At 37.0% G+C, this 27,804-nt stretch overlaps 1 protein-coding gene across 2 annotated transcripts in view; it reads left to right on the top strand.

The window, feature by feature from the left end:
* The window catches only part of ATP2C1 (ATPase secretory pathway Ca2+ transporting 1), a 172,686-nt gene that overhangs the window by 51,433 nt on the left and 93,449 nt on the right, over positions 1-27,804 (top strand). For both annotated transcript variants that reach the window (XM_078432345.2, XM_078432344.2), the window contains exon 2: positions 26,154-26,264. In XM_078432345.2, the coding sequence (XP_078288471.1) occupies positions 26,154-26,264 (111 nt within the window). The remainder of the gene's footprint in view (positions 1-26,153; positions 26,265-27,804) is intronic.

Below are 27,804 nucleotides of genomic sequence, written 5' to 3'. Positions count from 1 at the left end.
TAATTTTTTAAGAATTATAAAATATGTATAATAAAAATTTGCCATTTTAACCACTTTTAAGTATATAATTCAGTGTCATTAAGTTAATTCACAGTGTTGTACAACCATCACCATTGGCCATGTCCAGTACTTGTCCATCACCCCAGCTGACACTTTGTAATGGTTAAACACTTCCTCCTCATTCTCCAGTTTTCCCAGCCTCTATTCTACTTTCTGTCTCTATGAATTTGCCTAAGTTCATCATAGAAGTGGAGTCATACAGTATATTTGTGACTAGCTTATTTCATTTAGTGTAATGTCCTCAAAGTTCATCCCTACTATAGCATAATTTAGAATTTATTTCCTTTTTTAAGGATGACTGATAAGTAGGGACTTCTGTCATTTTGCCATTTATTTTTGATGTCTTCTCTGGCTTTTTTTGTCCTTTATGTCTTGCCTTATCTCCTTTTTTTTTTTTTTTATAGTGAAATACTTGAGGTCCTATCTCATTGCCTTTTGTGTATATTCTAGTTATTTTCTTTGTGGTTATTGTGAGGATTGCATTTAACAACCTAAAGTTATAACACTCTAATTTCTATTTATACCAATTTCTCTTTATTAGCATTCACAAACTTTGCTTGTTTATATCTCCACCCTCTTTTCTGTTGCTGATGTCCCCAAAGTACAGTTTATACAGTGTGTCTCCAAAAACATAATTAAAAAAATATACTAATGTCTTAAATCATGAAGGAAGCAAAATATGGAGTTATAAACCAAAGTTGCAATAATACTAGTTTTTAGACTAATAATTATTTATTAGACTCTTAAGTCATGTAGAAAACAAAAAATGGAATTACAAACCAAAGTTATAATAATCCTAGTTTTTGGAAATGTTTATGTACTTGACTTTACTGAGATTTTTATTTCTTCAAGTTACTGTTTAGTGTCATTTTATTTCAATTTGCAGGTCATTGTTTAGCATTTCTTGCAGGCAGTTCTAGTGGTAATGAATTCCTTCAACTTATGTTTATTGAGAAGTATCTTAATTTTTCCCTCACTTTTGTTAGATACAGGGTTTTTGGTTGAGGTAGGTTTGTGTTTGTGTTTATTTATTACTTTAAATATGTTGTTCCACTCCTTTCTGGCCTCTAAAGTTTCTGATGATAAATGTGATTATCCTATTGATGGTTCCTTTTATATGATGGGTAGCTTTTCTTGCTGCTTTCAAGATTCTCTCTTTGTCTTTGGTTTTTGAATATCAAGTGTCGCTGGGTGTATCTCTGGTTCATTGTCCTTGGAGTTCATTGAACTTTTTGGATGTTTATATTTGTGTTTCATCAAATATATTTGGGAAGTTTTTGGCCATTATGTTTTCAGATACTCTCTCTCTGTCCCTTTCTCGATTCTCCTTCTGGGACTCACATAATGTGCATATTGGTCTTCTTGATGGTATCCCTCTCTTGATGCTGTCCTTCGGGTGGATAAGGGACCTGTTCACTTTCTTCAATCTTTTTTCTTTCTGTTTCGCAGATTCTAAATTTTCATTGTCATATATTCAAGGTCACTGTTTCTTTTTTCTGCCTGCTCAAGTCAGTCTTTGAATCCCTCTAGTGAATTTTTTATTTCAGTTATTGTACTTCTCAGCTCCTGAATTTCTTTCTGGTTTCTTTTTAGGTTTTATATCTCCTTTCTGTTCATACATTGTTTTCTTGACTTACCCACATCTTAAGTTTTTTGAGCATCTTTAAGATCGTTGTTTTAAAGTCTTTGTTTAGGGGTGCCTGAGTGGCTCAGTTGGTTTAGGGTCTCTTGATTTCAACTCAGGTCATGATCTCATGGTTTTTGAGATTGAGCCCCGTGTCAGGCTCTCTGCTCACAGCACGGAGCCTGCTTGGGATTCTTTCTCTCACTCTCTGCCCTTTCCTGCTTGTGCTCTCTCTCCCTCTCAAATTAAATAAATAAACATCAAAAAAAAAAAAAGTGTTTAATAGGTCCACTATCAAGTCTTCCTTTCTTTTTTAAAGTTTATTTATTTATTTTGAGAGAGAGAGAAAGAGAGCGCCTAAGTGGGAGAAGGGCAGAGAGAAGGAGAGACAAAATCCCAAGTAGGCTCCACACCACACTGAGCCCTGTGCGGCGCTTGAATTCACAAACCGTGAGATTATGACCTGAGCCAAGATTAAGAGTACAGCAACCAAGCGCCCTGTCCGTCAAGTCTTTTTTAGAGACAGTTTCCGTTTATTTTTTTTCCTTTGAATGGGCCATACTTTTATGTTTCTTTGTATGTCTTGTGATTTTTTTTTGTTGTTGTTGTTGAAAACTGGACATGTGACTCTAATAATGTAGTAACTCTGGAAATCAGATTCTGCCTCCTCTTACATGTTTTTTGTTTGTTTTGTTTTGCTTTGTTTTTTAAGTTGTTGTAAGCTATTTTTATGCCAGTGATCAGTCTGGAGTATAAACTTAAGGTCTTTGTATATCATTTCTGAGCCTGTGCATTTATTTCCCTGGGCATTCACAGTGATTTTTAATTTCTTCTGTATATATGGTTGCTTTTAAATGTCCTAGTCTTTAGTGTCTGGCTCTCAAAAGGGGAAAGGAGAAAAATGAATGGGGGAAAAGAATGGTTGCTGGAGCTTTAAATCCTCTGGAAGTCACTTCAGCCTGATGGAGAAGGGTTTGCAATGACGTAGAGAGGTGGAACAACAATGGCTGGCCACCTCTTTGCACCTCTGTGATCATAAGCAATAATCAGTGATCATAGTACAGAGTTCCCAATATTTGGACAAGTGCTTTTTGCTTACCCTGGCTTCCATAAGTTATGTGCAAGCTCTCCAGGAATATGTGCACAGCTGGCTGCCAGAGGTTGGGGGTGAGGGAGAGGGATGTGTGTCTGTATGTGTGTGTTTGTGTAAGGGTGTGGGATGGGTAGCTTCTGTTGTGCTAAGAGCTGAAATGGACTGAAATTAATTGCAGTTTACCATCCAAGCCTTTTGTAAGTTGTGAGCCTTCCACAGATACTAGCATTCTAAAATAGTTACATCAGACAGATTTTGCCAGTATAGTGGTTATCTAGGTGGGGAGATAGATTCCGGGTGTTTTCTACTCCACCATCCATCTTCCCAGAATCCCTGCTGTTCGATTTTAAATCGTTTCACCATAGTAAAATTAGTCCTCTAAAGTCGATTTACTTTGGAATTTGTGGGTTTTCTGATTAATTTAAATATAGTATATTCATTAAGAAAGAGGGCTTTAGGGGTGCCTGGTTTGCTCAGTAAGTGGAGCATGTGACTCTTGATCTTTGTGTTGTGAGTTCAAGCCTCACCTGGGTGTAGAGCTTACTTTATTTTTTTTTGAGTCTATTGTATTTTATTTTATTTTTAATTTTTTAAAAATTTACTTCCAAATTAGTTAGCATATAGTGCAACAATGATTTCAGGAGTAGATTCCTTAGTGCCCCTTACCCATTTAGCCCACCCCCCCTCCCACAACCCCTCCAGTAACCCTCAGTTTGTTCTCCATATTTATGAGTCTCTTCTGTTTTGTACCCCTCCCTGCTTTTATATTACTTTTGTTTCCCTTCCCTTATGTTCATCTGTTTTGTCTCTTAAAGTCCTCATATGAAAGAAGTCATATGATTTTTGTCTTTCTCTGACTGACTCATTTCGCTTAGCATAATACCCTCCAGCTCCATCCACGTAGTTGCAAATGGCAAGATTTCATTCTTTTTGATTGCCGAGTAATACTCCATTGTATATATATACCACATCTTCTTTATCCATTCATCCCTCGATGGACATTTGGGCTCTTTCCATACTTTGGCTATTGTCGATAGGGCTGCTATAAACATGGGGGTGCATGTGTCCCTTCACAACAGCACACCTGGGTCCCTTGGATAAATGCCTAGTAGTGCAATTGCTGGTTCGTAGGATAGTTCTATTTTCAGTTTTCTGAGGAACCGCCATACTGTTTGCCAGAATGGCTGCACCAGTTTACATTCCCATAGAGCTTACTTTAAAAAAAAAAAAAAAAAAAAAGGTTTTTAAGGTAGATATTGGTTTAGTTCCTGGCTATACTGCTTACTAATTTTGTTAGTTTCTTTTTATCTTGGGCAAATTACTTCTTCAACCTTTAGTTTCCTTATTTATAAAGAGGAAAAATAATAATGCCCCCTTTCAAAGAGCTTTCTAAGGACTACATGAAGTAATAGAAGTACTCAGTATCACTACTGGTGCTTAGCAAGTGAAAGGTGTAACTCTTCATCTCTTCCTCTTACTAGTACTAGTTCTTTTCCTGTTATGCTTTCTCAAACTACTACTGTGATAACTTATACTACCAGTATGCTGGATCCTGATCTTTAGACTTAAAAAAAATTTGTTTTAATGTTTATTTTTTATTTTTATTTTTGAAAGAGAGTGAGTGCAAGTAGGGGAGGGTCAGAGAGAGAGGGAGACCGAGGATCCAAAGCAGGTTCCGTGCTGACAGCAGAGAGCCTGATGTAGAACTCGAACTCATGAACTATAAGATCATGACCTGAGCTGAGGTTGGATGCTAAACCGATTGAGCTACGCAGGTGTCCCTAGACTTGATTTTAACTCAAAGTTTCAAAATGTCAAAAATAACCATATTTCTTGCAGATCTTTTGAAAACAAATAGCTCATCTTTTTGAATGAAAATGCCCTGTAAAAGTTTCATAATTTGATATTTTTGTTATTTACAGTTCAGGGCTAAAGCCATGTAATTTTACAACTAAAAATTTATTGGGGCACTTGGGTGGCTCAGTTAGTTAAGTGACTGACTTCAGCTCAGGTCATGATCTCACTGTTCATGAGTTCAAGACCCGTGTTGGGCTCTGTGCAGACAGCTCAGAGCCTGGAGCCTCCTTTGGGTTCTCTGCCTCCCCCTCTCTTTGCCCCTCCCCCACTCACACTCTGTCTCTCTCTGTCTCTTTCAAAAATAAATAAATATTAAAAAAATATTTTAAAAAATTTACTTAAATTACTATTCATGCCAAATTACTTTTGGCCACTTGGGGTTTAATAGTATCATTTTTTAAAATTTTTATTATTTTTTTAATTAATTTATTTTTTAATTTACATCCAAGTTAGCATATAGTGCAACAGTGATTTCAGGAGAAGATTCTTTAATGTCCTTTACCCATTTAGCCCATCCCCCCTCCCACATTCCCTCTAGTAACCCTCTGTTTGTTCTCCATATTTAAGAGTCTCTTATTTTTTGTCCCCCTCCCTGTTTTTATATTATTTGTGCTTCCTTTCCCTTATGTTCATCTGTTTTGTGTCTTAAAGTCCTCATATGAGTGAAGTCATAAGATATTTGTCTTTCTCTGACTAATTTTGCTTAGCATAATACTCTCTAGTTCTATCCACATAGTTGTAAATGGCAAGATTTCATTTTTTTTTTGATTGCTGAGTAATATTCCATTGTATATATATACACCACACCTTTATCCATTCATCCGTCAGTGGACATTTGGGCTCTTTCCATACTTTGGCTATTGTTGATAACACAGCTATAAACATGGGGGTGCATGTGCCCCTTCAAAACGACACACTGGTATCCCTTGTATAAATACCTCGTAGTGCAATTGCTGGGTCATAGGGCAGTTCTGTTTTTAATATTTTGAGGAACCTCCATACTGTTTTCCAGAGTGGCTGCACCAGTTTTCATTCCCACCAGCAGAGCAAAAGAGATCGTCTTTCTCTGCATCCTCGCCAACACCTGTTGTTGCCTGAGTTGTTAATGTTAGCCATTCTGCCAGGTGTGAGGTAGTACCTCGTTGTTTTGATTTTTATTTCCCTGATGATGAGTGATGTAGAGCATTTTTTCACGTGTTGGTTGGCCATCTGGATGTCTTCTTTGGAGAAGTGTCTATTCATGTCTTTTGCCCATTTCTTCACTGGATTCTTTGTTTTTGGGTGTTGAGTTTGATAAGTTCTTTATAGATTTTGGATACTAACCCTTTATCTGATACGTCATTCACAAATATCTTCTCCCATCGGTTGCCTTTTAGTTTTGCTGATTGTTTCCTTCATTGTGCAGAAAGAATTTATTTTGATGAGGTCCCAGTAGTTCATTTTTGCTTTTGTTTACCTTGCCTCTGGAGATGTTTTGAGTATGAAGTTGCTGTGGCTGAGGTCAAAGAGGTTTTTGCCTGCTTTCTCCACTAGGATTTTGATGGCTTCTTAGGTCTTAATATCCATTTTGAGTTTATTTTTGTATATGGTGTAAGAAAGTGGTCCAGGGTCATTCTTCTGCATGTCGCTGTCTGGTTTTCCAGCACCATATGCTGAAGAGAATGTCTTAATTCCATTGGATATTCTTTCTTGCGTTGTCAGAGAGTAGTTGGCCATATGTTTGTGGGTGCATTCCTGGGTTCTGTATTCTGTTCCATTGATCTGAGTGTCTGTTTTTGTGCCAGTACCATACTGTCTTGATGATTACAGCTTTGTAATGCAGCTTGAAGTCCAGGATTGTGATGCCTCCAGCTTTGTTTTTCTTTTTCAAGACTGCTTTGGCTATTCAGGGTCTTTTCTGGTTCTGTAGAAATTTTAGGATTGTTCTTGTTCTGTGAAGAATGCTGGTGTTATTTTGATAGGGATTGCTAATGGTATCATTTTTTAGTGTCTTTGATAATAAATTAAGAGGATTGGAGATTGAAGCAAGGAATTAAAAATATGCATGTGAGTTACTGATGAAGTGATATAAATTACCTGTTATGCAGATAGATGCTGAGGAATAAGTAGCTTGCTGGACTAAAGCGACTTTAGATTGTCCTTTTCCCTTCCACCTGTGTTCTTCATGAGAACATATATTTCAATAGAAAGAAAGCTAATTATTCATGAGCAAGTATCAGAACCATACAAGTACTCTGCAGTTATATATAATGCAGACCAAATAGAGCACATACATTTAAGTGAAAGCAGTTGTATCATTGCATCTTCCTTTGACTCATTAGTTACTTTGGATGACAGGAGTATTTTCCACCCCCAATAGAAATCAGGAAAGAAGAGATTTAATGAACTTTTTGGGATTAATTAATTCTTAATTGTAAGAATGTACAGTTTTTCTTTAGGGACATAGTGTTACTTGAAACAGTTAAGGAAAAAGTCTGTTAACTTAGTTATTCATTTATCCTTTTAACAGTTATCAAGAACCAAGTATGTGCCTGACATGGCCAGTGTTGGTTTGTGCAACCCTTAGTTCTTGTAGCCATTGAGATAACGTAGCGGAGGGAAAAAGACGTGTTTGGGGAGCTGTGATAGCGAAGTAGAGTACTGGGGTGGGGGAGGGGGTGGATAGCTAATGCGAAGTCACAGGGAGATGTCACAAAAAGACTCAGAAGGAATGAAGCCTGAATGGTAAGGTAGGGAGTGTGTGGTCTGGACCCGATCCCTCTTTTCTATAGAGATGTTCTGCAAGCATTTCAGGCAGTAGGACCAAGTGGTATTTTCCGACATAGACTGCTTACGATAGTGTGGTTTTGTACTTCTTTTGCCATCTCTAAGGTTTTCTAAGTCAGTTCAGATCCAATTATCACTAAACAAATGAGTTAGATATCTTAATAATAGAGGATAAGTCAACCTATGACGTGAAGGATAGCATTATTAGGATATGTAAAGCAAACTTATTTGTGTCAAGTAGCAAAATATTTAATTATAGCTAATAGGATTCTCATGGACTTCTATTAGGTAACATTTGTTTTAGAGATACTCATGGAGTGTGACGGAGTGTTTGAAGTGAGGTAGGAGCTATGATTTCCTTGGGGGTTGGGCTCAGAATGTGATAGTTGTAGTTAATCGAGGCTTAGATTTGTATATTTTTCCCTTTGCTTTTCAAAACCATTGTGTATTACTTTGTAATACCAGTTTCTTTTGACTTAGAGTTGAAACAGCTGGTACCAATGCAGGCCGTGCAATGGATTAGGTTGCCTGATTAGTAAAGTGGGAAACTGTCTCGGTCTATGATGTCTAAGCTTTCTGTGTAACTTGACCTCTCAGCTCTCTTTGCCTTTTTATTGTCCATATACCAAACTAGTGCTTTCTTGCCTATCCTTATTCATGTCGAGGATTGGTTTTTGTAAACATGGTTTTTGTTAGTATGTATTGATGAGGAATCCATTTCCCTGATTGTGTCCTTAGAAGCAGCTAAGGTCATCGGTAGAAGAAACAAGGTATTCTACAGAAAATAAACCTTAACGAATGAGTGAAGGGCATTTTTTAAGACAGCAGGTTAGAAATGTGAGCCCCTTTGGATTGGGTTGTTCATTTTATGTAAAGCTGTGGTCTCACTTGGATTACAGATTGGTTACAATTGTATTCAACAGACAACAGTTGGGAATAAATGCCAGAGTCTATTTCTGAATCTTGCTTAAAGAGTATTGTGTGCTGAACATGAAAATGAAGCTCTTTGGCTTTTATTTTACTTGGACGTTAAAAAAAAATTCTAAACAAGAGAACGTGTATGATTGATTTTTTATTGCATTGTTGGAGAATAGAGTACAAACTTAACATTTTAAGGCACTTCAAAGACTTTACTCTTGAAGAAGTGTGTAGATTGAAGTTCTTTTCAAGTTGTAGATAATGTAAATACAGGTAAACTTGGAAAGGGTCAGTGATCCCATTCTTCACTCCTGTGTTGTCATAATCGGATAAGAAATGAAGTATATTTGCCAAAGAAAGTAGGGAAGAACTAAGATTTCTGCCCAGTAGAGTGGAGAAGTTGCTAGAAGGTGGCATAGGGCTGCCAGTATTGATGCCAGAGTTAAACATTGACTAAATGGCTCAGAAAAAAGTCCGGTTGCCCCCATGTAAGACATTATTCAATGTATGGTGAACTAATTAATACGTAAAAAAGCTGTTGGAATTGTAGCTGTCATATTTTTACTATTTTTACCTTTTTTTTTTTTTTTTTAAGGAAGTCCTTAGTATTCTGATAAGCATGAATTAGCAGACAAGTATGGGAAGCTGTCTACTTTGGAAGAGGGAGACAGTTATAATATGTGGGGTAAAAAAAGCTGAGACTGAGAGGATAGATGTAAAATACTAAAGTGGAAGGAACAGAGATAGAGGAGGAAATACTGGGACGTGGATATAAACCACTGTTTCAGATTGGGCTTTCATTTTGGGGAACAACCTTTACCTTTGCATTTTTGCTCAGATTTAGGAATGCATGAAGAATGAACCCTCACCTTTAGGCTTTTAGATACCTGAAGATGTCAGAGTAGCCATAGTATATGAATTCTGCGTTAACGTTTGATCCACAGGGAGTCATAATTAGCCCTACCATCAGTCTCTGTGGCATTCATAGCGGTGACCCTGATTTTGAAATATTTGTTAATAATGTGTACCAGAGTAATAAACTAGATTCAGTTGGTTAATTTTTAAATGTTACAACCTAGTTCTTTAAATTGGAAGGGGCGATACCAAAATAAAAAAATTTTTTAAGTGTTACAGTTCAATGGCATTAATTGCATTCACAGTGTTTGCAAGCATCACCACTATTTCCAAAACTTTTTCATCACTCCAAATAGAAACTTTGTAATCATTGAGCAATAACTTCCCATTTCCTCCTGTATTACAGCCCCTGGTTGCTACTCATCTACTTCCTGCCTCTAATGAATTTTCCTTTTCTAAAGATTTCATGTAAGTGGAATCATACAGTATTTGCCCCTTTGTTTCTGGCTTATTTCACTTACCAAAATGTTTTCAAGGTTCATCCATATTTTTCTGTGTGTATCAGAATTTTATTTCTTTTTATGGCTGAATAGTAATCCATTGTATTTATTCATTTATTTGTGGGTGGACACTTGGGTTTCCACCTTTTGGCTGTTGTGAATAAATAACACTGTAATGAACATCAGCATACAAATACATGTGATATGTTGTAGATACTTTCTTTTAGTCCCTTAGCCGTCTTGACTGTATGTTTTTTGGCCTTGCAAGAAAGTTTCATCTTTAGGTAGTAAAATGTATCAGTCCTTTCTCTTATTACTCCTGTGTATTTTGAATCATTCTTGAAGACTCAATATTAACAGCATGTTCTAAGAGCTGCAGTGCCCAGTTCCATGAACTGTCTGATACTCAGTAATTAAGGATGAACTGACTAAATATTATGCAAGGTAAACCTCAAAAAATAACTGCCCAACGTAACAATACAGAATCTTTAAGGAGAAAATCACTGTGTCCAAAATTCAATGATGTGCCCCAGCTTCACACAATATACAAATATTAACTCAAAATGGATCAACCATCTAAATATAAGAGCTAAAACCATTTAACTCTTTATAAAAAACCTCAGGAATAAATCTTTCTGACCTTGGATTCTTGGCAGTGGATTTTTAAATATGACACCAAAAACAAAAGCAACAAAAAAAGAAAAACTGGATTTCATCAAACTTAAAACATGTTATCCATCAAAAACCATTATTAAGAGAATAAAATATAGTAACCTGATAGAAAAATGATCAAGATACGTAAGGGATAATTCTCCCCAAAACATATAAAATGGCCTCTAAACAGGAAATGATTTCAGACTTCTAATTAGAAAAATGCAAATTTAAATTTAAATACACTGAGATACCACTTTTTAGTTTTCAGATTGACAGAAATTAATATAATTATCCATCCTGTTAGCTAGGCTGTGAGGAAGCAGACACATACATTCCTGAAGAGAGGGTACGCCCCTCCCGAGACTTGGCAGTATCCAATGGAATCCTGCATATGCATTTGCCTTTGGGCCCATCAGTTTCAATTTTAGGGATTTTCCCTGAAGGTGCAATGTCAACAATGAATATCCATATGTAAAGTTATTCATGGATCATTGTTTGCAATTTCATGCATAGAGTGGTTGAATAAAATATGTTATATCCACATAACGGTACTATACAGCTCTGAAAGGAAAAAAGGAAGATCTCTGAACTGATGGATTGATCTCCAGGATGTGTTTTAGAGAAAAAAATTATTTATAGATTGTTACTCTAAAGAAAAGAGGAGGAAATAAAATAGACTCACAGCTGCTCATTTGTGCAAAAGGAAACATAGGAAAAATACACTAGAGACTAATGTGACTGGTAACATAAAGAGGGTGAGGTAGAGATTGAAGGAATCGAAGGGATAGGGTTTGACACTAATCTGATTCTATCTATTTTGAAAATCTTTGAGTATTAGAACTTAGTTCATGTGTCATATACTCAAAATTAACAAAGATGGGAGGAAAATCCCAAACAAACAAGTGAATCTAACTATTTCAGTTAAATGACAATCCCACTGAAGGGTATGCTTGTAAAGAACTAACCTAAGTAATTTTGGAGTACAGGATTTTGACTATATAAGGCTATTGACAAAAAGAACTGTAAACAGACCTAAGACTAGAGACAAAAAGAACTGTATACAAATACTGTACTCTAGTTAGTAAAATTTTGTTTACAAGGGTATGGTTAGAACTCCAAAACTATTCTACGTATTCTAGATTACAGCAAACAAGTATATATAATGGAGATAACAAAAATCAGGTTTTTCACTGTTAAAGAATTACAAATAAGGGGAAAGGGTGAAATGAACCTCTATGGAGTTAGATTAGAATTGGTAACTTCAGGGGGTGCCTGGGTGGCTTGGTTGGTTGAGCAACTGACTTTGGCTCAGGTCATGATCTTGAGTTTGTGAGTTTGAACCCCATATCTGGCTCTCTGCTGTCAGTGTGGAGCCTGCTTTGGGTCCTCTGTCTCCCTCTCTCTGCCCTCCCCAGCTTGTGTTCGTTCTCTCTCTCTCTCTCAAAAATAAACATTTTTTAAAAAATTATAAGAAAAAAGAATTGGTAGCTTCAGTATGCACTAAATGTTTTTAACATGTTTACAGGTAAATATTAAAATTGTTATGTTTGTGTTATATGCATATACATTCCTTAACTCAGTCTGTTGTGAAGGCCTTGAAGCCATGACCCTTCTGAATACTATTCATCAGTAAAAGGCAACAAGACTCCCTGGAGAAATGGCTAATTCCAATGCTGGGGCAGAGAAAATGCAAAGATAACGGAACATCTTGTGGTGCCAAAAAGTGAGGAAGTGCTTAAAATTGGCGAGAACATGTCACAAAGACATAAGAGGCAGCCTATTCAAGGCTCCACACTGGCCCAAACTGGGACAATTTGAGCAACAAAATAGTAATGGATTTTACAACCTGTAGAATAAAGTAGGAATCCATGATATAAAAAGAATATATATACAAACACACACATAAATGGGAAGAAGGGAAACTTACTTATTACAATAGGATTCCATTTAATAAATGTAGACAGTATGATGGAATTATAAAAATCACCATTTGGTAGCTACAATTGTAATAGTTGTTTCAGGCAAGAGTTACCTACTGAGCAAGAAAGAGTATAAGGTACAGGATATTTTTCTAATCTCAAGATATCTACCTACAAGGAACCTGTAGGGGAAAACATACAAAGAGAAAAATAGTAACACAATAGTGGGAAAATCTTGGAAGTACCACTTTAGCCAAATGTTCGAAAATAACATCGCCGTTAATGGGACCAAACCACATTGTATTAAGTCGGCTCAGGCTGCTATGATGGAATACCATACAGACTGGGTGGTTTAAAAGACAGAAATTGAGGGTGGAAGTCTAATATCAGGTCCTGGCTGGTGAGGTCTCAGCATGCAGATTGTTGCCTTTTTGCTGTTTCCTCATGGCCTTTGTGTGTGCTTACTGGGGGTGTTTCTATCTTTTATAATGACACTAGTCCTACTGGATTCGGGCTCCACCCTTATGTTCTTCTTAGGTAAAAAAAAAAAAAAATTATTTTTGAGAGAGAGACAGAGTGTGAGTGGGGAAGGAACAAAGAGAAAGGGAGACACAGAATCCGAAGCAGGCTCCAGGCTCTGAGACCCACAGACCACGAGATCATGACCTGAGCTGAAGTCAGATGCCCAACCAACTGAGCCACCCAGGCGCCCCTTATATTCTTGTTAATTACCTTCCTAAAGGCCCTGTTTCCAAATGCACTGACATTGTGGGGGTTACAGCTTCAACATGTGAATTTTGGGGAGACAGTTCAGTCAATAGCAAACATCATATGCCTCTTGATATGTTTTGAGAAGGATGTAGTGTTCTGTGGTGTTTCCCCTCCCCCCAAAATGTGTCACCTGACTCTAATTAGGAAAATCAGGCAATCTCAAATTGTAATTTCTAGGGTAGGGATATGCTACAAAATAACCTGCTTCTAATCTTCCAAAGTGTCAGGGTCATGAAAGACAAAAAACTAAGGAATTGTTCCAGATTTAAGAAGACTCTTAGAGACAATAGTTAAAAGCAACTGTGAGCCTGGATTGATTAAAACAAAACAAAGCAAAACAGTTTATTTAATTGAATCAAGATTGAAATAAGGCCCAAACACTGTAATAATTGGTTAACATTTCTCTTAAATATCTTAATCCCCTCTTTTCCTTGTAACTTATTGATAAAAGCAGGTTGTTTGTCCTGTACAATTTCCCACAGCCTGGAATTTGCTGAGTACCTTCTTTTGAAGTAATTTAATATGTTCCTCTATCTCCTGTATTTCCTGTTTAATTTATGGGTAGGTTAAGAGCACTACCTGTACATTGTCATTTTGGGAGATTTTTAAAAAAGACCTATTCCTGGGATCTCCACATCTTTGGGACCCACCGTTCCTATGGACTCTGATTTAATTGGTCTGGAGTTCCAGCTGTAGGAATTTTTGAAAGTTCCCCAGGTGGTTTTAATGTGCAGTTCACATAAATGTGCAGTCTGGGTTAAGAACCATTGCTCTAGATCTGGTTACCACTGGTCATATTCAGCTTTAGCTTTTTTGCTGAGACCTGTATAGTACCCGTGTTCTTTCTTCTTCTTTTTTTTTTTTTTTCTTTTTTGAAGTATAATTAACATACTGTTATATTTTAGGTGTATAATATAATAATTCAACAATTCTGTACATTGTACTCAGTGGTCATTAGGGTAAGTGTACTTTTAATCTCCTTTATCTATTTTACCCATTTCCCTACCCATCTCCCCCCTGGCAACCATCAGTTTAATATCTGTATTTAAGAGTTTGGGTTTTGTTTTGTTTTGTTTTTGTGTTGTTTTTTTGCTTGTCTCTATTTTTGTTTGTTCGTTTTGTTTCTTAAATTTCATATATGAGTGAAATCATATGGTATTTGTCTTTCTTTGTCTGGCTTATTTCACTTATTATATCCTCTAGGCCCATCCATGTTATTACAAATGGCAAGGTCTCATGTTTTTAAAAGTTTTTGTTTATTTGTTTATTTGTTTTTGAGGGAGAGCATGAGCTGGGAGGGACAGAGAGAGAGGGAGACACAGAATCCAAAGTGGACTCCAGGCTCCGAGCTGTCAGTACAGAGTTTGTTGCAGGGCTTGAACTCATGAATTGTGAGATTGTGACCTGAGTCAAAGTTGGACACTCAACCAACTGAGCCACCCAGGTGCCCCAAAGTTCATTTATTTATTGAGAGAGAGAGTGAGAGAGTGCAAATGAGCATGCACACGTGTACACATGACTGGGAGAGAGGCAGAGAGAGAGAGAGAGAGAGAGAGAGAGAGAGAGAGAATCCCAAGCAGGTTCCGTGCTGTCGTCATGAAGCCTGATGCGGGGTTCTATCTCACAGTGAGATTATGACCTGAGCCGAATTCAAGAAGTTGGATGCTTAGAGCACCTGGGTGGCTCAGTCAGTTGAGTGTCTGACTTTGGCTCAGGCCATGACCTCACGTTCATGGGTTTGAGCCCCACATCAGGGTCTGTGCTGACAGCTCAGAGTCTGGAGCCTGCTTTGGATTCTCTGTCTCCCTCTCTGCTCTTCCTCTGCTCGCGCTCTGTCTCTCAAAAAATAAAATGTTAAAAAAAATTTACAAAAAAAGAGTTGGATGCTTAACCCATTGAGCTACCCAGATGCCCCTCATTCTTTTCCATGGTTAATATTCTTTTGTATGTCTGTACTACATCTTCTTTATTTATTCACCTATGGATGGACATTTTGGGTTGCCTTCGTATCTTGGCTGTTCTAAATAATGCTGCAGTAAAGATAGGGGTGCATATATCTTTTCAAATTATTAGTGTTTTTGTTTTCTTTGGGTAAATACCTAGTAGTGGAATTACTGGATCATAGGGTAATTCTACTTTTAATTTTTTGAGGAACCTCCATACTGTTCTCCACAGTGGCTGTACTGGTTTGCATTCTCCCTAGCAGTGAATGAGGGTTCCTTCTTCTCCATATCCTCACCAACACTTGTTATTTATCTTTTTGCTTTTAACCAAGAATGTAAAGTGATATTGTAGTTTTTATTTGCATTTCCCCAGTTGATTAGTGTATCTTTTCATGTGTCTGTTGGCCATTTGTGTGTCTTCTTTGAAAATGTATGTTCATGTCCTCTGCCCATTTTAATTGGATTACTTGGGTTTATTTTGGTGTCGAGTTGTAGAAGTTCTTTGTACATTTTGGATATTAACCCCTTTTTGGGTATATCATTTGCAGATATCTTCTTTCATTCAGTAGGTTGCTGTTTTGTTTTTTTGATGGTTTCCTTTGCTGTACACAAGCTTTTTATTTTGGTGTAGTTCCAGTGGTTAATTATTGCTTTTGTTTCCCTTGCCTGAGAAGACATATCTAGAAAAATGTTTCTGTGGCCAGTGTCAAAGAAATTATTGCCAGGTTTTCTTCTAGGAATTTTATGGTTTTAGGTCGAGAGGTCCTTAATCCGTTTTGAGTTTATGTTTGTGTATGGTGTAATAAAGTGGTCCAGTTTTTATTCTTTTGCCTACCACTGTCTAATTTTCCCAACACTGTTTGTTGAAGAAACTATCTTTTCCCCATTTTATCTTCTTGCTTCCTTTGTTGTAGATTAATTGACCATTTAAGCATGAGTTTATTTCTAGACTCCCTATTTTGTTCCATTGATCTCTGTATCTCTGTTTGTGCCAGTACCATACAGTTTTGATTACTGCAGCTTTGTAGTGTGTCTTGAAATCTGGATACTTCCAGTTTTGTTTTTCTTTTCAGGATTGCTTTGACAGGGGTCTTTTGTGGTTTCATACAAATTTTAGTTTTATTTGTTCTAGTCCTATGAAGAATGCTGTTGGTATTTTGATAGGGATTTCATTAAATCTGTAGATTGCTTTGGGTAGTATGGACATTTTAACAATATTGGTTCTTCCAATCTATGAGCATGGAATGTCTTAGTATTTGTATCATTGATTTCTTTCATCAGTGTCTTATAATTTTCAGAGTTATACGTATTTTACCTCCTTGGTTAAGTTTATTCCTAGGTATTTTATTCTTTGTGTGGATTTATAAATGGGATTATTTTTTTAATATTTCTTTCTGCTATATCATTATTTGTGTATAGAAGTAACAGATTTCTTTATATTAATTTTGTATCCTGCAACTGTACTGAATTCATTTTATCAGTTTTATTAGTGGTTTGGTGGAGTCTGTAGGGTTTTCTGTCTATAGTATGACATCTGATAGTGAAGGTTTTTCTTCTACCAATTTGGATGCCGTTTATTTCTTTATCTTGTCTGATGGCTGCAGCTCAAGCTTCCAGTATTATGTTGAATAAAAGTGATGAGAGTACTTGTACTTTAAAAAAAATTTTTTTTAATGTTTTTATTTATTTGTTTTGAGATAGAGAAGGAGAGGCAAAGAGAAGGAGAGAGAGAATTCCAAGCCGGCTCCACAGTGTCAGTGCAGAGCCTGATATGGGGTTCGATTTCACAAACCATGAGATCATGACCTGAGCCAAAATCAAGAGTTGGACACTTAGTGAGCCACCCATGTGCCCTGAGAATACTTGTATTCCTAATCATTTCATTCCCAGCTGATTCTGAAAACTAAAGTTTGAAAATGATCATATTCCATCTTGCCTTTTAGATGATAAGACTGAGCTGGTGACTTTGTCAGATATAGTTGGTGTAAAAAGTAGGAACTTGCATATTAGGGGAGGCATTTGTGGAGGTTTCTGACTACTTATGTATGTGATCCTAGATATGTTAGTTCAATATGCACTTTTCACTTTGTATTTCAAGTTTTCTTAAACCTGCTCCTCTGGTAATGAAATATTTTATAAGAATGTGTTTTCAGTGCCTTTTCCTTCCCATGCCAGCATTTCTTTGTTGATAGGGCTGCTGCACACCAGCCGTCTGATCCTTGAAATGCTTCATCCAGGGACAGGTTGGCTTTTCCTGCTTGCATGGCTGCTACATTTGCCAATAAAATTCAACGTCTAGAGATTGGAAACTTTTTAAAAAATTTTTTAATTTATTTTTAGAGAGATAGAGAGCGTGAGCTTGAGCAGGGGAGGGGAGGAGAGGGGAGGAGAAAGAATTCCAAGCAGGTTCCACATTGGCAGCGAGGAACCTGAGGCGGAACTCAAAACTCACAAACCACGAGATTATGACTTGAGCCTAAGTCAGATGCCTAACCAACTGAACCACCCAGGTGCCCCTGGAGTTTGGAAACTTTAAACTCAACACTTTCAAAGGTGAAACACATGGACTTGACTAGTGCTTGTAGAAGATGAATTCATGGATGATTAAATTCTTTTTCTAATCAGTTCTGCCATATTTTTGTTCTTTGAATGAAAGGTCATTTAAAAGGCATAAAGGGGCCCCTGGGTGGCTCAGTTGATTAATCTCCTGACTCTTGGTTTTGACTTGGGTCGTGATCTCCTGGTTCGTGGGTTTGAGCCCTGCATCTGACTCCATACTGACAGCTTGAAGCCTGCTTGCGATTCTCTCTCTCCCTCTCTCTGCTCCTCCCCAACTCAGTCTCTCTCTCTGTCTCAAATAAATAAACTTAAAAAAAAAAAAAAGAAGACATGGGTATATCTCAGGATAACAGGACTATTCTTTTGTCCATTGAGACAAATCCCAGGATTTTTTTTTTTCTAATAGTACTTTTAGTGTTGGATATTAAGAACTTTGCAGAGGATACCAAGATGACAGAAACTGTGTTATACCCTTGTGAAGCAGGGGTGAGGCAAATGCATAATTATATGATTAGTATAATTATCTTAGGGGAACAGAACCAGCATTGAATATCCATCATATACTAGGTACTGTGCACACACTTCTATAAGTTTTTTTTTCCCTTGTTGAAATCAAATTGGTATTATCCCAGTTTTCCACTGAGGAAAAACATGCAGAGAGTTACGTAATTTGTCCTGGGTCACACAGCTATTAGGACATAGAGTTGTGATTATAAATTAGGATCTAGTCAGGTCTGACCTTGACTAGAGCAGTGGTTCTCCAAGTGTAACTTGAACTAGCAGCATCAACATTCCTTGAGAACTTGTTAGGAATGAATTTTCTGGGACCCACCTCATACCTGCTAATTTGGGACCTCTGAGGTTAGGGCTCAGTAACCTGTGATTTAACAAGTCATCCGGGTGATTCTGATGCTAACTAGTAAGATTGAAAACCACAGTCCTGGAGTGTTTAAGTCTCCCCTTCCCCCCTTTTAAAGCTGTAAAGCTCTTTGTTTAAATACTAACTTCTTTTTTTTTTTCTGAAGCCAAAGCATATAATACATAAAAGGAAAGCTGTTGTGTCTGAAGTGGGAATGGGGTCTGGGACCTATCCTGTTTTTCCAGCTCAGAAGGCGATGTTTGGTTTGATGTCTGCTGCACTATACTATCACCCCATCCAGCTGAGCATGTTAAATGTGGATATAAGTGGACTTATATATACAGTGTTGAAGAAAAGTACCAGCAGCCTTGTTCTCAACCAAAAGATCAATTAAAGAAACTTGGAGTCATTTGGTCACCTTTTGAAAATTCACTATTTCTTCTTCTTCTTTTTTTTTAAAGTTTATTTTGAAAGAGAGAGAGAGGATGAGTGGGGATGGGCAGAGAGGGAGAGAAAATCTCAGCAGTCTCTGTGTCGTCTTAGCAGCGCAGAGGCCAGTGCAGGGGCTCAATCTCACAAACTTTGACTGAGGTCATGACCTGAGGTGAAATTGAGATTTGAACACTTAACCAACTGAGCCACCCAGATGCCCCTTTTACTAGTAGTAGTTGTTGTTCTCCTCCTCCTCCTCCTCCGTTTCCTTATTTTTGAGAGACACACAGCATGAGCAGGGGAGGGGCAGAGAGAGAGGGAGACACAGAATCCGAAGCAGGCTCCAGGCTCTGAGCTGTCAGCATAGAGCCTGACATGGGATTCAAGCTGATGAATGTCGAGATCATGACCTGAGCTGAAGTCAGCAGCTTAACTGACTGAGCCACCCAGGCAGCCCCTGGGGAGCTTTTAAAAATAAATGTTTTTGCTCCACTCCAGACCTAATGATTCACACTCTTTAGGGATGGTGTCTAGACACTTGGATTAAAATGAAAAAACAAAAACAAAAAAAACAAACAAAAAACCCCTTTGTCTTAGTCTACTTTGGCTGTTATAACAGAATGTCGTAGACTTGGTGTCTTAGGTAACAGACATTTATTTCTCACAGTTCTAAAGGCTGGGGAGGAAGGAAGAGAGGGAGAAGGGGAGAGGAGACATGTACATGCAGTGCTGTCTGATGTCTCTTGTAAGGGCACTGATGCCATCATGAGGGGCTGCACCTTCATGACCTAATTACCTCACAAAGGCTCCATATCTAAATACTGTTAAATTGGGGGTTAGGACTTCAACATATGTATTTGGGGTGGGGGCAATTCGATCCATAGCAATCCCCATATAATTCTGATATGTATCAGATTTGGGAACTGATCTATAACATGCTTAAACTCAAAATATATGAGTGATTCACCTGGGACTCTTGTTAAAATGCAAATTTGGGTACGGTTGGTCTGTGATGGGTCCTGATGCATAAGGGTCTGTATTTAACTGAATTATTTGATACATCCTAAAAATGTAAGTTTCTGCAGTTTTTAAATGCACTCAATTAAAAACTGTATAGCTTGTTTTAATATCTGGCTAGATCTGGGTCATTTAATGGAAGTAGAAGTGCATAGTAAAACACTTACTTTATTCTAGCCAGATTGGGCGAGTCACATACAAATTAGATTTCTACTGTTCTTCCATTTACCAGTGTTCGTCTCTTTTTTAGACTGTTTCCTTGGCAGGTGTTAGCCATTCCCTGCTATCCATTTTTAATGGCTTAGTTCAGTAAAGTTTTCCCAGAATACTGAGGGCTGTAACAGTCTTCCCTTCATGAATTTTTTGACTTACTTACTTGCATTCTGATGGTTTGACTAATGTATGGCAACTCTTATAGGTGTGTTCTGGTATGACTTGACTGTCCAGCTGAATTATTCATCTCTGCAAGGTATAAACTGTGGACTGTGGTTGTATGTGTGGTCTATTTAGGAAATGCTTATTGGTTGCATGAGTTAAATAATCCAAGGTTTAGACCTAATAAATGCCATTATTTGAAACAAATGTAAAGCTATTATGAGGAGATTAAGATATAGCTAAGCCCAGGATATCTTCAGGGTCAGGTAAGAGGTAAACAGATAATACCTAATATTTGAAACCTGGGACCACAGACAATGAACTTTTGTAATAACACATGAAGGAAGTAACATGGCATCTTAAGATGATTTACCTTCAACTAAACTTATGTGATCTTGCTTGTATTTTATAGTTCTCAAAATCGAAGCATTATTAAATCACTCAAAGATTGTTTTAAGTTGAAAACAGTCCTCATTTAGCCAGCTAAAATGCCATGTGTGTATAATAGCATAATAACATATCTATATATCTGTATATCTATATATCTATATCTGCATATCCATATATCTATAATAGCTGCCAAACTTTACTATAGTACCTGCACCTTTTAACAGTTGCACCAGCAGGATATAAAGGTTCCAGTTTCTCTCTATGCTTTTCAACCCTTGTTATTCTTTCTCTCTCTCTCTCTTTTTTTAAGTTTGTTTTAAGAGAGAGAGTGTGTGTGTGTGTGTGTGTGTGTGTGTGTGCGTGCGGTCGCACAAGCAGGGAAGGGGCAGAGGGAGAGGGAGAGGGAGAGAGGGGGAGAGAGAAAATCCCAAGCAGGCTCCCCACTGTCAATTTGGAGCCTAATGTGGGGCTTGAACTCACAGACTATGAGATCACGACCTGAGCTGAAGTCAAGAGTCGGATGCCTAACTAACTGAGTCATCCAGGTGCCCCTTGTTGTCTTTTTGATTTTAGGCATCCTAGTAGATGTGAAGTGGTATCTCATTATGGTTTTGATGTGTATTTTCCTCATGACTAATGATTGAAGATCTTCTCGTGTGCTTATTGATCATTTGTATATCTCCTTTGTGGAAATATATATTCAGATCTTTTACTCATTTTAAAGTTGAGTTATGTCTTCTTATTACTGAATTGTAATATATTTGCAAATATTTTCTCTCATAGTATGGGTTGTCTTTTTCACTTTCTTGATGGTGTCCTTTGCAGCACAAAAGTTTTAAATTTTGATGATGTTCAGTCTTTTTTTGTTTCTTGTGCTTTTGGTGTCCTGTCTAGGAAACCTTGGTCAAGATTTAAGCCCGTGTTTTATTCTAAGAGTTTAATAGTTCAAACCCTCACATTTAGGTCTTTGATCCATTTTGAGTTAATCTCCATATATTGTGTGAGGGAGGGGTCCAGCTTTATACAGTACTTTTTTGTGTGCATATCCAGTTGTCACAGCACCGTTTGTTACAAAGAATATTCTAATATTCTTTACCATGTGAATAGCATTACTATTTAGTATGTAAACAAGCTAGGAATCTAGTGTAATTTTTCAATGTATGTATCTAGTTCATCATCATGTACTGTTAATTTTACCTCTATATCTGTTCTTGCACCCCACCACCCATGTCCAAGCTACGTTTATCTCTTATTTAGATGTATGTAATAGTGTCCAAACTGGTATATTTTCACCACTTATATTCTGTGTGTGTGTGTGTGTGTGTGTGTGTGTGTGTGTGTGTGTCTTTTCCTCCCAGCTGTGTATTTTATTTATTTATTTATTATTTATTTATTTTATTTATCTGTTTTTAAGACTACAGTGCAAAGTCTTCCTTTTCCTCTTAGGATTAAGACAGAAATTCCATAATATGACCCATGAGGCACTGTAGGATCCCCACCTACTTCTATAGCCTATTTTTGCTTTATATGTCCTGATTTTTTTAATCCAGATAGTTCTTAGAATATTTCCATACGTTCCTTCCACTGCAGCTGCCAACATGTGTGCATCCTTCCCATGTTACTCTGCCTTCTCATCTGTAACTGTGGATGAACTGGTCTATTCCTTTATCTAAGACCAGTCCTCCTACAAATATGTCAGATTCCATCCCCTCTCATTTAGTCAATGAGAGCTCATTTAGAGCATCACTTTATCAGTTGTCCCATGTCACTTCTGCATTACTAGTTTTTCTTCTGTCAGATAATTCTGATCAAAATATAAACATGCAAACATTTCTCCCATTTTAAAAAAAGCCCCAACTCTTGGAACCTATACTCCATTCTGGCTACGATAATCCCATTTCGCTGCTTCTTTTTACAGCAGAACTGGGAAGGATTATCTATACTTGGCTGTCTTCACCTTCTCTCCTGCTGTTTTCTCTGAACCCACTCCTGTCTGATTTTTGTGCATCACTACTCCACTGAAACCACTCTCTTTATTTATCTCTATGTTGCCAACTTCAGTGGTCAGTTGTCAGTCCTCACCTTCACTTTTCAGTGACATTCAGTCCAGCCATTAACACCCACTTTGAAATACTTGTTTCACTTGACTTCTCTTGTCGTTCCCTTTTTACCTCACTGCTTGGTTCTTCTTTGTCTCTTTTCTTGGTTATTCTCATCTCTGATCACTATGTTGAGATAATGCCCTAGGGTCAGCCCACAGACCTCTTCCCTTTCTTCTGTGCCAGTGTGGTTTATTCTCAGTTTTAATACCATTTATGTGCTCATGACTTACCCACATTGGTATCTTCAACCTGGACCTCTCCTGTATGTGCTCATACCCATCTACCTCCTGGACATTTCTAGCTAGAGATAATAGTTCCTTTGCTTTTTTTTTTTTTTTTTCAGGTCTCTGTGCCCAAAGGTCACCTTACTAGAGAGGTCCTCCCCTCCACCCCTGTATACAATGAAGCAACTCCTCCCTTATCCTTCTGGAGCATTTATTGTTTAATTCATTATTTGTAGTCTTTTGCTTCCAATTGGTATGTAGCTTCATGAGGCTGGAGTTCTTACATTTTTGGTCTGTTTTGTGTCCCCATTATTGGCAACAGTGTGTGGCACATACAGGACCATTGATTAGATGTTTAAAGACTGAATGAGTAAATGAATAAATGCTGGTCTTCTTTTAGTACTCGTTCTTTAGTACTTCATTTTGCCATGCTCACCCCCCTTTCCTGGGAACTTGCACATTCTTTTCCCTCTGCTCTTCCACTCCTTCCCTTAGGCAGCTTCTTGTCTTTCAGTTCTATAAGCATCACTTCCTCGTGAAAACTTCCCTGTCCCGATTGCAATCTCTGTGTAAGCTCTCATGCCCCTGGATGACTTCTCCTTCATAATAGCAGTCATTTGCCGTTTTCCATTTATTTGTGGTATTCTTTGATAACATTTGTCCCCTTTGTCCTCTCTCCTCCCCTTCAGGATGTTTTTGCTCATTGTTAATACTAAGGGCCTACCACAGAGTCAGATTCTCAATAAATGCAGTGTTGAAAGAGTAAGTGAATAAACAAAGTATTCTTATAAGCCATAGAAGTAATGATCCATTTGAACTACTAAATATAACATTTGCTTAAAAGAAAATAGGATTAAAATTCAATAATATCCATAATTGTAGGTTGACATAGAATCCAGTAAGCATAAATATAGATGAGATTTCTGCTTTTGGCCAAGAATTTTGTGCTATAGCCTCCTGTTTCCTATATTCTTTCAGTGAAATCTGTCTTATCACATGGCTTTGCCAGAACACATCCAGTGCTCTTCATTCTACCTCCAGAAGTTGGTTGGCTGTAAACTTACCTTTTGGTTTTGGTGTTTCCCTCTTTCACATGGCAGCCAGCCCTTCATATATTTAAAGAGTTATTATCATGTCCCTTCAGTGTCTTACTCATTATTAAGTGAAACTCACTTTCTTCTGTTGAGATTTGTCAACTCTTTTGGGCCCACAGAATGCTCCTGAGGGATTTTATGTAGAGTATATTCCAACATAGACCCTGTCTTATGTAACAACTACCAAAGGATTACTTTAAAAAGATTTTATGAGAAGAGCTCTTGTACCACATGTTGGGTACTTGAGATGGCAATTTCTAAGATATCAGTGACAGAAAAGTGTATTTTAATAGAAAAATTATTGCAAATCTAACTTTTATTTGCCACGATTGGTAATTTAGTTCTGGATTAAGCTAATTGTACTATTGAATATATATGTAAGTATTAAATACTTTTTGGAGAAAAATAGCTATTTCAGCACTTATTACTATTGGGTCAAGTCCTTTATTAATGGATGTAATCTTGACACAACTTTAGGCAGTATTATCCGTATTTTATATATGAAGAAACTGAGGTACAGGAATCTTAGAAATAAAAGATACTAGTCTCGTTGACATCACAGATAATGTAAATATACTTGATCCTTCTTAATTTTGCTTTAACATCTCACAAGATAAATAACCGCATCACACTGTTATAGTTCTCATTGCTTTAAGAAGATTCTGGTTATTTTTGTAGGTTTTTTTCCAGTGTTTAATTTAAGGATGGTTCAATTAAGTCTTTCCCTCGTCCCACTTTGTTTTATAGGTTTGGATATTCAGTGGTTCTGAAACGTTTGGAACTTTTAAGAAATTTCCAGTTTTTTTCTCTAAGGTTTAAGCTTTCTTAATTATGTAAAAATATGCTTTAAATAATTTCAAGGCTTTGTTTTGTATGAAAGTAAGGTAATCTGTCTCCCAATTTCCTCAGAATTTTTAGTCACTAATATCTTATCATGAAAAGTAGAAAAATACTTCTGCTTCTTGCTTTAAAGTACTTAAACATTCAGCAGTGCCTTTTAATAAGTGAAATTAGAAAACATGTATTTGATTGTTCCAGAACTCAGTTACACTGAGTGAATACTTTTTTCCACAGCTATTTACTGATTTTTGGAGTAAGTGTAAAGATTCTATAATGACAGCACACAGCACTCTGTTATTATTATCTTAAAATAATAGAAATTTAAAATTTTCTTTTTTGATCAGTGTCATTTGTTGTCTTAAAGAAGTGTTGTGTCAAAAAAATTTGGGGGGAATATTTTTATCCTAAAAATGTTGATTATCCAAGGTTGAAGACATTCCATCTGAAAGCTTAAAGACTTGTGTCTTGGCAGTAAGATGATCACTTCACTTTCAGTATTCTAATCAGTGGAAGTATAGCAACTGAAAAGTTTTCTTACTAAAGTTTCACTTTTGTCTTACTTTCTCCTACTTATTCAAAACTTTTTGTCTATTAAGAATCTGTCAGCTTAGGACCCAAGACAAGTCTGGATTGGAGATTTATTTCTGGAAGTGTGTTAAATAAAAACTTTTCTCTAGATACTTGCTTATGAAGCTGCATGAAGTAGGTACCCTGGTTACCACCATCTCTGCTTGTTTACAGCCCCTTCACTAAACTGTGCATCCTCTGCTTGTCTGGTCTCTTTTCTGTTTTTCTGCTAGTTTGGGAATAGATTTTTAAATCTGACTTGCTGTCTTGGTGCTTATGTAGAGTAGATAGGTGTTTTTCTGGACAGTTAAGAAACGGGCACCCTAACAGGAGTAGTTAAAATGGAGAAAGCTTAGCTGTTCTCATTCTTTGCTGTTAAACATAATGAGTTTAGAGGATTATGACTACATGTAATTATTAGGATCTGCGAGACGGGACATCTGTTTTACTTTTTACTCATTACATTGGTGTAAAAATAGCATCTTTTTTATTTAATGTGAAAATGATTTTGTGTTCTAGCTGGCACTGGTGGCTTAATTTTTGAAATGTGCTCTCTGGAAAAATAGCACATGGTTAATATAAAATTATCTTCTTAGAACTATATACTTATTATTCTAAAAATGTTTTATAACTGGAAACTAAGTTTCTGTGAACGTTTAGATTTTCATTTATTCTAGACTGCATTTGAATTTTTTTTGTATATTCAAATATTTTGCCTTTGTTTTCTTTGCTAGGTTGCACGTTTTCAAAAAATTCCTAATGCTGAAAATGAGACAATGATTCCTGTATTGACATCAAAAAAAGCAAGTGAATTACCAGTCAGTGAAGTTGCAAGCATTCTCCAAGTAAGTACTTGGTGGGAGGAAGGGAGTAGATAGTAAAATCAGTTGCTTAGACTCTATGGATAACTCTACTGCTGCCCAATAGAATTTTCTGTGATGAAGTAAATTTTCTGTGATGAAGTAAAGCCCATAAAAAACATGGGCTTTTATGTTCTACACTGTTCGAACAGTAGTCAATAGTTAAACATGATTACTGAGTAGTGGAAGTGTGGATATTTAGATAAGGGACTGAATTTAATTTTATTTAATTTTCATTCATTAAAATTTAAATGGCTGCATGTAGCTAGTACCTGATTGGACAGTGCAACTTTAGGTCATTAGCATTGCCAGGAACTATTAGTGCTGTGTAAGGATTAGTTGGATTATAAAATAATCAATTGTTAGCATAAGTAGAGTTAGGAGTTTATCATTTTTTTTAATAGATGTTTTCTGAAGTTAAGTAAAAGCCATGTACATGATAAGAACTGCAAGTAAACCTTAACTGCTTATTTAATTTAATCTTTTCCTAGTTTTAAAAAGCACAATCTAATGTAACAGGAATACAGTTTTTTAAAATTTTTCCTTCGTAATTCATGTATTTAAATGATGGCATTAAAAACATGGGATATCCATTTTTTTCCAGGGTGGTTGTATTTATACTGTTTTAAAACCATGTATTTTAAATATTTTTAAGTGTTGCAAGACTCCATTATTAAACTCTATTATAAAGCTTTTGGCCAGAGAAACTGATTATTTTAGGGATGAAAGTAATTTTGTTCCTTAATGATAGCTATAATAAATCATGAGAGACAGTGACTCTTCTAAGGTTCACAGACCCAGTTCCAACATGGTGGCTGGGGGGTTGAGGGCAGGTTCTCCCACATATAACACGAAACAATTTTTGGACACTGAAGAATTCAGCTCTGTTCTGACAATATCTACTACCCAGAAATAACATCAGATTCCATAGGTTGAGTTCAGCCCTAGAACACTCTCATTCCTGACTTCAGAAGTCAGTCACAGACCCCAGGCTGTTATCTATGATCCTGACCTACCCGCTTCAAATTAGAGGTTCTTCCTTAGGTTCATTTAATTTGCTAGAGTGGTTCACAGAGCTCAGGGAAACACTTAGGTTTACCAGTTTATTAAAGGGATATGATAAAGGATAGAAATCAAGAGCAAGATGAAGACATATGTAGGTCTGGTATGGAGAAAGAGCCTGGAACTTCCATGCCCTCTACAGGTGTGTCACTCACCCCAGTCTCCATGTGTTCATCAGTCTGGAAGCTCCCCAAACCCAGCCCTTTGGGGCTTTTATGGAGGCTTCATTTTTTAGTCATGATTGGCTAAGTCATTCACCCTTGGCTGATTCAACCTCCATCTTATCTCTCTTCCCCAGAGGTGAGGGAGGATGGTGGTGGGGGTTCTAGGACTGAAAGTTCTAACTTTCTAGTCACATGGTTTGTCTTCTTAGCTACCAGCTGCTGCTCTTAGGTGGGGTTCAAAAGTGACCTTCATTAACCTAACAGAAGACACCTTTATTGCCATCATTGCAGGAAATTCC

This window comes from Panthera onca, chromosome C2 (assembly GCF_046562875.1).
Source record: "Panthera onca isolate mPanOnc1 chromosome C2, mPanOnc1 haplotype 2, whole genome shotgun sequence".
Lineage (NCBI taxonomy): Eukaryota > Metazoa > Chordata > Mammalia > Carnivora > Felidae > Panthera > Panthera onca.
Note: the sequence above shows the minus strand (reverse complement) of the source record. Positions and strands in the feature narration are given on the sequence as shown.